General features: G+C 39.2%; 1 protein-coding gene across 2 annotated transcripts in view; it reads left to right on the top strand.

The window, feature by feature from the left end:
* ECPAS (Ecm29 proteasome adaptor and scaffold) overlaps positions 1 to 12,949 on the top strand; it is a 65,494-nt gene that overhangs the window by 11,588 nt on the left and 40,957 nt on the right. For both annotated transcript variants that reach the window (XM_054398260.1, XM_054398261.1), the window contains exons 3-12: positions 2,709 to 2,825; positions 4,341 to 4,459; positions 5,666 to 5,818; positions 7,830 to 7,998; positions 8,503 to 8,642; positions 11,420 to 11,501; positions 11,769 to 11,888; positions 12,068 to 12,153; positions 12,390 to 12,468; positions 12,899 to 12,948. In XM_054398260.1, coding sequence (XP_054254235.1) covers positions 2,709 to 2,825; positions 4,341 to 4,459; positions 5,666 to 5,818; positions 7,830 to 7,998; positions 8,503 to 8,642; positions 11,420 to 11,501; positions 11,769 to 11,888; positions 12,068 to 12,153; positions 12,390 to 12,468; positions 12,899 to 12,948 — 1,115 coding nt within the window. The remainder of the gene's footprint in view (positions 1 to 2,708; positions 2,826 to 4,340; positions 4,460 to 5,665; positions 5,819 to 7,829; positions 7,999 to 8,502; positions 8,643 to 11,419; positions 11,502 to 11,768; positions 11,889 to 12,067; positions 12,154 to 12,389; positions 12,469 to 12,898; position 12,949) is intronic.

Here is a 12,949-nt window from a genome sequence, read left to right as displayed (position 1 = left end):
AATAATATGCCTGTTGTTCAGCTCCAGCCTGAAAATCATCTTCAGACAATCTAAATAAAATAAAAATACAGGTTATTTTTACATGAGCACTCAGATTTTCAGAAAAGTGTTCTAATAGAGGCTTATACAGTAGGTGAAACAGGGTGGAAAGAGAAGACTCTTTATTCACCCACTAACTGATCATAGGCAGTGACAGAGCTCTGCCACCCCGTGTTGTATTTTTCTCCCTCAATTATTGTATTGGTCAAAAAAACCCCACAATGGGAACAACAAAAAAAATATGCCAGCATAGTCAATTGTGGTTTGAAAACTTACACCATTTTAGTTGAACTGACAGTATAGCTTTTGATAGGATAGGTACATGAACAAAAATAAACACCTGTGTTAATAGTTTGCTGCTGAAGCAATCAATACAATTGTTCAGCTTCCTCTCACCCAGCTTTAGAAGCACAGTGTAGTTCAGTACATTCGGATTTTGCTCTGACTTCTCAAACTTCTCAAGATTATAGTGCTAGAATGAAAACGGGAAATGAAAACTCCATTTTTCTTCCTACTGCCTTAACATTGCTTTATTGGTCTCCTCTGTGCCCTTAATTTTGTGACTGTCAGAGCAATGTTACTGCAACATGCAGTAATTTGAGCTCCTTGTCCTCATGCATGCTCAAATGTAGAGTGCAGTATAGCTATGTGGATAAGCTTGTAATGTCTATACCTTCTTAATCCGTTTACTCTTAAAAGGTAATCCCCCTCAAACAGGTTTAATGTGTTAAATTCAGCTCTAGCATGTCTTCTGCCAAATCAGGTTCCCCTAACAGTGTCACAGAAAGAACTAACCCAAGGTGAATTCCCTCTGCTGGGTCAGAAGTGCTTATAGAAGTATTGATGCACTGGCATCACATTGGGCAGCCCGCTTGAAGCCAGCAAAAACATAAGAAGCAGTCAGTCATACTTGGAAGTGCAGGCATGTGCCTGATTCAGGTCAGAAGAGTACTGCTAGATGACATCTGGAGTGGACTGATGTTATATTGGTCATTAGAGAAGTGGGACATGAGCTAAGCCCTCACACATACCCAAATCCAGCTATGTCTGTTTTTCACCAACCACCATGGGTAATTTGAACAGGCTCCTCAAATGCTCTCATAGTCATGTGTTTCTCTTCCTTCACGAAAGAAGTGGGCACACAGATGGTGTTTGGTTTTTTATTCCTCCCTAAAATAATAGGAATTCTGGACTGCTATTACAGTAATTTTGCAGCAGCAAAATTTGATAGCTGTCAGCATGGCTTGTTTGTCATCTCATTGATGGTCTCAAGCACCTGCTTGTGGTCAGGTATGCAGTTTCTCTGTGTTATAGCTGGACTTTATTTTGTCCATGGAGGGAGCTTTTGCAAAGGTGATGTTGTAGCTCATATGCAGCTCAGCCAAGTATATGGTTCTGTGGTTTCCATGATTTCAGTGACTACAGTTTAGCTGCTTTTTTCTCCATACTGTCTATGAGCCATCAAAAGCACAGGACAGCATGCTTACCCTGGTCTTTTTGATCTAGATTGCTTGAAGCCCACATGCAGCTAGGACTGTTTCTGATTTTGCTGGAGCTGAGCTGACTCCACTTAATGTCATTTAGGTTTCTGCACCACCTTGTTTGACAATCTGATAGTTTGTTAACGAGATGTAGATGTTCAGTTCAGACTTTTCAGAACCTCTTGTTCCAGCGTGGAGATTGTAGTTTTTGAAGTTCCTCTGTTGAGCTATGGCATCTCGTTTACTGGATTTATAATTTATACTTTGCTGATGCTATGCTAGGAATCTTCTTCATAGGACTGTAGAATCATGGATTCATCTTAGAAGGGACCTCGAAAGGTCTCCAGACCAAGCTCCTGCTTAAAATGATCCAGTAAAAATTCAGACCAGGATGCTGAAGGTTTTACTGGCATTGGTCTTTTAAACCCTCTGAGCATAGAGACTGCACGAATTTTTGAACCCCCACTCCACTACTTGAGTCCTTGTCACAAGAAGGTACCACTCTGCACTTCTCTTATTTTAATACACTGTGGCCCCTGCTCAGTTTGCTGTCCACCAGAGCCCAAGACCATGCCCTTAGGGCAGGGATTCTACCTGTCCAGGACAGGGCTGCACTTTGCTCCTGCCTGACATTCACAGGACTCCTGTTACCTTCACTTGCTTGAAGGATATCAGGTCTGTATTGTTCCACTCCAAACACAGACTTGCTGTTCTTATTTGAAAAGCTGTTTAGGGGTGAGGCTTTTTTTCATTGCATGGTTTTTTTTGTATGTTTGTTCTGTGTTGCGAGTTGGGAGTTACTTGGCAGCCACAAGATAGAGCAACGATGCAGATTTCCAAGCCAGGCTCAAATTGAAACAACTGTGTAGAAAGAACTGGTCATCCTCAGTAATCATTTCTCTTCCTCATGAATTTTCTTCAGTTGATGGAGGTTATCAGTTGTGGCATGGATAGGACCTTCGATGTGATTGTCTTAACAGTGGCTTAAGACATGTCAGAACTGTTTCAAGGTAATACAATAAATTATGGCTATCGTGTTCTTAAGAGGTCAAATAAATAATCAGGAAACTCAGGCCTGATTTGTTTGTAATAGGCCAGCCTAGTGAACTGAGGGTGATGTGTGGAGTCCAAAGTAGTAAAATTAATAGTAGTTCTTTCACGTGGGTTTTTTTGGTTTCTTCCTGTAAGGTCATGGAGCTGCTGGTTCATCTGAATAAACGCATCAAAAGTCGTCCAAAAATTCAGCTTCCAGTAGAGACGTTGCTTGTTCAATATCAAGATCCTTCTGCAGTGTCTTTTGTCACTGTAAGTGTCTGGTCTTCCAAGAATGGTTGCTGATTTACTGGTAACAAGCAAAATACTCTTTAAAGTCCCTGTGTTTAGCTTTGTCAGTTTTCCTAGCTATGATGTTATTGTCAAGATGTTAATGTTGAGAGATGCTTTTAAACTAAGAATTAGTCTGCTGTGGGTGAAACTTAGTTTCATAAATGAAGTACAGTATTGATTCTATTCAAATTACTGATAGTTACTCATTATTGCTTGTTTTGTAGCGGGTCTGTTCATTGTTAGAAGCTCCATTTTGCAAGCAACTACAAGTCCTTGAAATGTGCTGGATCAGACTTTTAAAATATCTCTATTTCTCTGTACATGTGAGAAGCTGTGTTTTTATATGTTTTTAGGGTCAGGATCTTACTTGAGCAAGAAAAGATGAGAAAGCCTTGTTCGGTAGATGAAGAAACTTTAATAAATGTTTTCATTCAATGTGGTTTGAAAAGTGCAGAAAGTTTAAAAATGTTTTTGTGAAACTATGAAGTAAATTTTCATTCAACTGTGGTCGATCTATTGCAAATAGTCATTATTTAAGAAAGTGATAAAATCAGAGGGAAACTTTCTGTCCTTCTCATTTGACTACTCACTTGTGTGGCATAAATACAGGATTGTAGAAACTGATAGAGAAATATATTTAGACTTCAAGTAGCAGTAATATAGAAATAATCTCAAATTGTCTTTAATCAAGTGGGATTATCTGGAGTGCTCCCTTTAGAAGTAGTCAGGGGCTCAGAGAGTACATGTGTTCTGCAGAACAGTAGAAGAGTCATCTTGTTGGACATCAACTGTGCTATTGGCTGAGCACATCAAAACCCCGTGTATCTGAGTGATGCCTGTTGTTTTGTGCCACGAAGCTTCATAAAATTATAACAAATACAGTCTAGTAAAGTGTAATGCTTTCCATTTCAACACTTCTTTCAGCCAGGTCATTGAGCACATAAATCTTACTGCTACTGCTCTTGGCTGGATTTGACACATCATAGCAGTTAGTCCAGCATTCAGTATTGCTCTGATGTGCTGTCCTGTTGCTGGACTCCTGATTGCATTTGCAGCTTTTAATCGTGATTATTGAGAAACGTGCTTTCAAAAGAAACCTTGCCTATTGATGCTGATTTTGTATTTATTCAGTGTTGCTTTCTATTTTATTTCAGAAATAGGTAAGAGAGAACATGATATTTACTTTCCTTGAAGCTATTGCTCAGGTAAAGCTGCTTTTGGTGAAATTGGCAACAAATGAGAGAAGCTAGAGAGGTTTTTTTTTTTTTTTTTCTTCTTAAAGTAGAGCCTCAGCAAGACCTACTGCGAAGGGATTTTAATAGCTCCCTTTTAACAGCTGTCAGTCCAATAAGCCTTAGAATTAAAAAAATCAGTCTTCCAAAACATATGTTGTTTCTGACACCCAGTTGCATGCCACAATATACCACAAAAGTCTAAAGAACAGACGTTCCTTTTGCAGTGTGCTATAGTGTGGTTTTTTCCCTACTCCTTTAGAATTTTACCATAATTTATGTTAAGATGGGATACCCCCGTCTGCCTGTGGAAAAACAATGTGAATTGGCTCCAACTCTTCTCACTGCAATGGAAGGAAAACCTCAACCACAGCAGGACAGGTATAACTACTTATTCTTGGAATTCTGTTGGTATTGTTTTAGTCAAATTATTTTTACTGGTTTTCAAAGATTTTTATTTTTCTTAAGGATATCTTCATTGCTTAGAATGTTCTTGTCTTGCACAATTTGGATTAGTAATTCAAGTAGTTTGGATGGTACAAAGAATTCGTGTAGTCTAATGCTTTAATGATACGGAGGATCTGTAGCAGCAGACTCCCTGTATGATAAGAGGCCTGTGTTTTGATGGGTATACTTGTCCATATCCCCCATACGTCTTCATCAAATTCTGGTTTCCAGCTTAAGGACAGACCTTCAGTGAATATCCTCTGTCCCATAGCAGGAACAGGAGTAAATGTTTTATATTTAGCACTCTAAATAGTTAGATAACCAACATTCCGACTAACTTGAAACACTGAAATTGTAGTAAATAGATAAATTTTTACAAAGACTGGTATTGGGAACTGCTGTTTATTAAGAACTTCTAGAAAACTCTTAATAATGGAATTCCTTCTTATTTACATTGAAATGGGTTCCTCTGTACTGGCACTGGAAAATGGCTTTAAAATTATGTCTTCATTCATTCTACATCACTGTGACAGTGCAGAGATATTTTAAAAGTGCCTTTAAAAGTCTTAACAGTGAGGAGTTGCTTCAGTTAATGAGATCAGTGTGCCAATACTTGATTCTCTTCTCTGGGACCATGATTTTGCCCTGTCCAAAAAGTACATGAAAGAAGTGAGCTTTAGAGGGTCTGCCTTTACTGATACACATTGTATAAAAAATTTGTCTGTGTGCTCTCTTTGGTGAAGGTGAACAATGTTGGTCAGCTTCTGCTCTAGGCAGACTCAGATTTAAAACCTGAAATTTTTGACTGATGAGACAGTCCTGGACTATCTTTTGTGGTGTAATTACAAAACATTAAGAGTCTGGACAAAGGCAGTGACTTTATCACTCGAGATAGGTGTGTATACATGAACAGAAGACATTTATTTGTAAGTATAAATCCTAATTTGTCTTCTGGTTTCCATTTTTAAGTGCCTTCTGGGGCAAATAAAGGCCACTGGACTTCAGTTTAACTTTTGTTAATTTTTTTTCCCTGTTAAGGAGCAGGTTTGTTAAAGTTTGTTTTTTTTTTCTTGAATGTTAATGAACAGGTGTGTTGTTTGGTTTTTTTTAATGGTTGCAGTAAATATAATTGTTTTTCAGCCTAATGCATCTTCTAATACCAACCCTTTTTCACATGAAATACCCTGCTGAACCGCTGAAAGCAGCAGCTTCTCCATTTAATCTTGCTGAAAAACCAAAGACTGTACAGCTGCTTTTGGACTTTATGTTGGATGTTCTTCTTATGCCTTATGGGTAAGTAAGAGTTAATACCAGTGTTCTCTAGTACTTTACAAACTGCACTCTTGAAACTCATTTAAAATATTCTGTTATTTCCTAGTTTGAGTGAAGCCAGTTACAGGTATAAAGCAGGGTTCTAATTTTAAGAATGGGATTGCTCTCTTCCTTGTTTAACAAAACATTTTTTTTCCCCTACTTAATTAGGTGTTATGTTATTCTGTCCTTGACCTCTTTTGGGATCAAAGCGAAGCTATGAGACGTGTAAGCTATTTGTTAAATAACCAAAAGTTTAAAATAGAAGCCAGATCAAAATGTGTATTCATCTTCCTGCAGATGAGTTTTAAGATTTATTCCTCCAAGGTCGTAAGCAAGCATAATGTCTGAAAACTGTTACTTTCATGAATTGAATCATTAATAACAAGATTTGTCTTTCATCTGTCTTCTGATGAAAAATGTTTTCACTGTGATGGCATGTCTAGGTATAAGCACTGTTTCTGAGAGCAAGAACGATTTACAGAGCAACCTGAATTTACTGATCACTGCTTGTTAGGAGCCTTCTAGCATTTAAAATCAATACTTTCTCAAAATCTGTTTTTCACTATCTTTTTATTGCTAGGGAAGCTTTTGCTTTAAAAGCAAACAAATAATTTTAACAGTAGAACACATTTATTTGTTCTGACTGTTCATTGATTCTTGTAGGATTTTTCTGAGCACTTAACTCTCACTCACCCAAGTGGATTGTTAACCTAAAGGAAACATTACTCCTAAAATAATGTTTCTCCATATAGCTTTGCTGGAGGTCATGCTCCCATCAGATGTTTTGGGCACTACTTACTTACCATTCAAGTGTGTAGAGTCTTACAGCTTATCGTTTAAAGTGTCTAGCCTCCTCCCCTGTTCACAGATCACACACTTCAGCTGGCCCAGGTTTATGCTCTTAGCTTCAGCCCCACGTTGCTGTAGATGTAGCTTCAGCAAATTAATTCCTTGTGCTCTGCAATGAGACTTCACATTTTTCCATTTTTCTGTGCTCTGGCCAAACATATTTTAAATGCTGAGGCAGCAAAGATAGGAGTGAAGCTTTAATTTTCTTAGAAGGTGCTTCTGAGAGAGGGTCTTGAGCCATCCTGTGGGTCAGGATATCTTACTCCCTGAGGTGAGACCATTTGCAGTGGTTCACAGCTAATGTATGCCTGGTAAAACTTACCCTGTCATCATCCAGTTATGAATTAGCTTTGCCAGTCTGCATGCAGTAAAACACCCAGAAAGCCTAACTGTAGGGCTTAAAGCTTATAATTAAGTTCAAACGTTTGGAGTTTTAACTAGTGAGACGTGGGATGAACATTTATCCTTCTTGTTGAGTCTGTTTACTTCCTCTGTTGCTTCTGTGCTGAATGCAGAACAGATTATGGTTGTCTGGAACAAAGTAATTCTTGGTCTCTGCGCTACAGTTTTTGATGCATTTATGTCTGGACCATTCTTTGAAAAGACTAATATCTGTAAACTTAACCTCTGTGGTTTTTGCTTTCTTTCCCTGCCCAGCACTAAAACTGACATTTTCTGAGACACTTATTTTTTCATAAAGTTCATTGTATTGCATATACTTGGTTATTTTCCTTGCTAGGTTTACATTTTTCATAGAAATCAATCAAACATTGTTAAAGCTTTTAAAAAATACAAGTTTCTTGAATGTAATATTATCTGAGTTTTCACTTCTAATACAAAAGAGATCATTCTTTGTGGTTCATAATGCTTTTCAGAAGTTCCAGTGGATCCTTCCCTTTCCTGAGGTTTGTTTTCAAACAGATATAATGAGGTTTGTGTGGCTCTTGCAGAATATACTGGGATAAGTGGTATCTGAGTCTCAACTGAGTATAATTCTGTCTTAAGTCACCATCATGGGATTAATTAAAGAAGAATATGGGAAGTCGGACAGATTATGTTTATTGCTCCATTCCAGCATCTAATTCAGCTGGCAATGTGAGTTGGTAAAGCCTCTAATGAGACTTCTTTCCCACCTGCTTAGGTTTGTACTGAACGAGTCTCAGAGTCGACAAAATATGCCATCAGCCCAGGGCTCTTCATCGAGTAGTGTGGGAGGACCTGGAATCCCTCAGCCGCCTCCAGGGATGAGCTTTTATGCAGCCAAAAGGGTAATTGGAGATAGCCCATGGACGCCAGAGCTGCTAGAACAGGTACTTGAAGCCGCAGGGCTGATCCTCAGTGCACCAGGTGTGGTGGTAGTGACAACTAGGAACAGACGAATGGAAGGCTGGAGAGAAAATATGTAACTAATTCTGACCATGTCGTTGGTTGCCCCGAGGGAGTTCATACCATACTTTGAGGAGCTTTGCAGTGCCAGGAGGTGCCAGCAGCTCTCAGAGCTGGTTAGGAAGCAACCATGACTGCAGCCTAGTCTTGCATTTCCCTCCTAAAAAATAAGAGTGTTGCAAAACTCCTAATGTTGATGCGGTGTCCCTTTTTAGCAGAGAGATAATAGAGTATCCCGAGTTGTAGTGCTGGTAAGTTTGCTGCAAGTGACTACTTTGACAGAAAGCAAGAGTATGGTGCTGCTAAAGAGACAGCTGAACTCCTTAACAAGTTGAAGCCTTCATTTCAGACAGTCCAACTGCTACAGTTATTGTAATTTAGGATTTCTTGTCAGTAACACTTACCTTACTTTTCCCACTGTTGAGCAGTGTAAGCTGGGGATAGTGAAATTCATTGAGGCTGAGCAAGTGCCAGAACTTGAAGCTGTTATACACCTGGTTGTAGCCTCCAGTGATACAAGACACAGTGTTGCCACTGCAGCAGACCTTGAACTGAAGAGTAAACAAAGGTAAAAGTTTGGATGTTTGGAATAAGTGGCTCTAGTGTTCCTGACAGTACTAGCTGCAGTTAATATGTTGCTCCAGAGAGGCTGTGCTCTGAAAGGAGGACGGTTGTGACTCCCACGTGCTTGTGAAGCTTCAGTGTATTCACAGGGCTGGGGATTGTCTGGCTCACTGTCTTGTAGCTAGGAACATCATTTGGCTCCAGAGGTGACATCTTTGCTGTTCGTTTTCCATCATCTTTGGTATTGTTTTTTAGCTATTTTCTTACTCCTTTGGATTAAATTAATAAGGCAGGAATTACAAAAATATAGTTATCTTAATTTTCCCAAAAACCCTGCCCCAAAATTATGTACAAAACTACTTAAATTTATTTACAGGTTCTATTTGGTCACAAATTCTACAAGGATGCTTATGGACAGCTTTAGTACAATTTAGGTAATTCAGAAAATGGAAAAAAGGCTAAGCCACAAAATAGCTTTACCCCACTTACAAAATCAGAGGCAAGCCAGGACCCCAGGGAAAGCCAATGAGTCAGATTTTATTCACGAGGACAGAGCAGGAATTTGAAGATAGTCCTAGGTCTGCTCGGTGGTGGGCTCCAGAACTGGAGTTTGTAATCCAATTTATGAATCACGTGGCACAAATCCAAAGGTAAAAGGGACCCGCCAAAAGCTCCCATGAGGCAAAACTCATGGAGCAGCACTGTCTGAGCAGTGCAAGCTGGGTTCCATTTAACAGCCACAATTTTACAGCAGGCAGGGTAACTCCAGCACGAGTCAGGGAGCAGGACCCCAGGGTAGGCAGGTCAGGGGAGAAGCCAGGTCCGGGTGCTCTCCAATTTTGCCACGAATGTAGCACAAATCCCAGAAAACTGAGTCCAGAGTGAGTGCAGAGTTCCAAAAGTGAGTCCAAAAATGAGTGCCCAGACCACTTTCTGGTCACTCTATTTAAGATTTCACTAAACAATGTGTCCGGTGCCAGTATATAGTGGGTGTGAAGAACCTGGCCAATCACAATTCCAAATCCCAGCACGGGCTTCTCCCACAGGTGAGTACATGTGAGGGACTTCAGCTCCCAGTGGAAAGAATGGGTGCCTATTTTACGTTTCCCGCCCAAGCCTCCCAGGGGAGAGGAAGGCAATTTCTTGCCTTTGTCTTCCCCCATTCAAACCTCTGCTGATGGAGGTGGGAGAAGGGGTGTTTGGAGCACCCCGTAATACTTAGTTTCTTAATTGCCCTCTGCGGGTTATCAATGGTCAATAAGGCAGTAGTTAGTCAATCACAGATGGTTTATGTACCTATGTTGTCTTTCCCAGAAAAGTATTTTTAACTTGGACCTCATTAAGTTTTATATATATGTGAAGGGCAAGTGTCAGCAGGACGGAGCTGGGCTCTTCTCAGAGATGCCCGATGATAAGACGAAGGGCGGTGGGTGCAAGGTGGAGCATAAGAGGTTCCATATGAACATCGGGAAAAACCTTTTTCACTGGGAGGCTGACAAAACATTGGAACAGGCTACCCAGACATTGTCCTTCTCTGGAGACATTCAAAACCTGCCTGGATGTGTTCCTGTGTCACCTACTCTAGGTGATCTTGCTCTGGCAGGGGGTTAGACTAGATGATCTTCTGAGGTCCCTTCTAAGCCCTAACATTCTGTGTTCCTGTGATTTAATTTGTTCAGGGAGTAAAGACACAGTAATTGTGAACTATAATCTAGGAAGCATGGCAGCCACCATTTTTTGCATTATTAAATGTTTTGCTCATCTGCAGTCCACCTTTCATCATCTAAAGACGTTGCTTCTGTCTTTATCCCATTAAGAGGCCAGAGTAATTGCTGCTGGTACTATTTGCTGACTCATTGATCATGATAAATTTGCTAGCTCATGTAGGAGATTTGGTGTAACAGAGTCCTATCTCTGAAATGTGTAGGTGACTTCTGTTTTACTAGAGATGTATTTAACTTGAAGTCATACATGTAATACAAAACTTTCTCCATTTGAGTCTATTCATGTGCCTCAGTTATGGCAGGGCAGGTGATTCTAGCCAGTGATGACAGCCTGGTTAAGGAGAAGCTTGGCTGCTTCTCTTTCCTTTGTGTTGGTATTCTTTGCCTGGAGAGCAGAATATTGTGTAGACAAAATACATGTTAATATGCATTATTAAATGTCTTTTATGAGGAATATATGTATTTAGTAAAGCAGTTGCTTTACTAAAAGAAAGAGGTGGTTCAATCTCTTTCACTTTTCTGAAGCATGAATGTTTAACTTCATATGTTCTGCACTGTGTTTTTTGGGGATGTGTTTGTGTTTCGGGTATGTGTTCCAAACAGTCCCATCAACAGCTAGCGTTATGCGGTTATTGTGGGCAGACAAGTTTATCTGAGAGACCAAGAGGAAATAGTCCTAGAATTAAAAATACCCTTTTCTCTAGTGAAATGCCAAAGCACTAAGGTTGAAGAATGTGGAGAAACTTGCTAGCAGATAACCATTGTGTGTTCAGCTGGTAGACCACCATGGTTTGTATGTCTTATTTCAGTGTAGGTTTATCACAAATTATTTGCAATTTCATTGTCAGAATTTGTAGGTGAAATTTGTAATCACTTCGCATTCTTCATGGTTACACATTATGTGGTTGTGGGAAGGAGTGACTAGAAGTCAAACCAGATCTATTAATACTCTGGGAATAACATGAATATGATGCAGAATGCTGTAAAACATGTCTTAAAAAAATAACTGAAGGTTGGAATTATAACGTGTTGGTTTTCAATGTGTTTTTTTCTTTAGTTTAATTGACTGGAACAATCCTGCAATTGTCAACAAAATGTATAAAGTGTATCTTGGGGATATACCACTGAAAACCAAGGAGGTAAGATTTGTCATCAAAGTTGCATACCTGCTAAGTTTCTGAAGCTGTAATTATAGTTGCCATATTTTATTTGCAGAAGACATACATATCTTTTGTTCTTAAATACATCACATCCTTTGATCTTTGCTTTCAGTGAACATTTTTGCTATTGAATAGTTTTTCTCTCTGCCTCAGTATGTTCTACTTTGCAGTAGAAGGTAATTTAGCTAACTTGAAAGTACATCTGTCCAAAGTTGCACTGTATGATTTGAGCTCTGTTTCTGACAGGGATCTGTTCTGAAACCAGAAATGAAACGAGAGTCAGTCAGCACCCGTGTTAAACTAAAGATAGTTCCTCATCTTCTGCGATCCAGGCAAGCTGCAGAAACCTTCCCAGCTAACATTCAGGTAATGCTCGTGTTCCAAATCTGCTCTTCCTACTGAGATTGATAACATAGTTCCTTTGGTAGTTAGGGAAAGCAGAGCACTGTTACTGATGACAGTGTTTAAAGAAGAAGGGAAATTGGAAAACCTTTGAAAGTGAAGCCAGACACCCTCTGATCTGCTTTTTTATTTCTTTTGGCCAGGTGGTTTATGATGGACTCTTTGGTGCCAACACAAATGCAAAACTGAGAAGTCTGTCCTTGCAGTTTGTGCATCATATTTGTATCATGTAAGTAATTCAGGGTGAGCACACTGGTTTTTAGCTATTTGCCTAAAAGCCACTAAACTGAGGGCAAAGACAAAAACTCAGAGAAAGCAGGTTTAATCCTGGAATTTGCTTGTGTGTGCTTGCACATACAGAGCTGTACTTTCTCATCTTAACCAAACTGAGAAAAAGTACTGAGAGAAGGTACTTTGAAGGGATACAAAAGATAATATTTTGGTTTTTGGTGTCTCTGATTGCAGTTGTCCAGAAAGTAAAATAAAGCCATTAGGCCCAATGCTTTTAAATGGACTTACAAAGCTGATCAATGAATACAAAGAGGTAAGCTGAAAGTTTCTTTACTCTAGAGCTTTAATTCTTCATAGAATTACAAGCAAAAGGCACATGCCTTTATGATAGTAAAGTAAAAGTAAAACTGATAAATACCTTATTTGTAGTTGCCTGAGATAGCTATTAAAGGATACTTTTAAAGAAATTAAAAGTGGTTTATTAAATAAAACGGAATTGACTGAAACCAGAAGATTTAAATTTTGTCACCATTCCTAATTTTCTGTTTGTTGTGGAAAAGCATGCTCCCTCTGTTCTATATAATACTTTTATTCTTGGATATGATTTATGTTGCAGGATCCTTTATCCATGAAAGCCTGTTTGAGCATTTTGGAGACAAGATTTAAAGTCACTGTTTAATGTAAAAGATGTGCCTTTATGTATTTTCGTTTGCTGAATGTTATTTATTGTTTTGCCTTTCAAGGATTCAAAACTGCTGTCAATGGCTTATTCAGCGGTTGGAAAGCTCTCCAGG

The sequence above is a fragment of the Indicator indicator genome, chromosome Z, assembly GCF_027791375.1.
Source record: "Indicator indicator isolate 239-I01 chromosome Z, UM_Iind_1.1, whole genome shotgun sequence".
Classification (NCBI taxonomy): domain Eukaryota; kingdom Metazoa; phylum Chordata; class Aves; order Piciformes; family Indicatoridae; genus Indicator; species Indicator indicator.
This window is presented reverse-complemented; position numbering and strand designations above follow the sequence as displayed.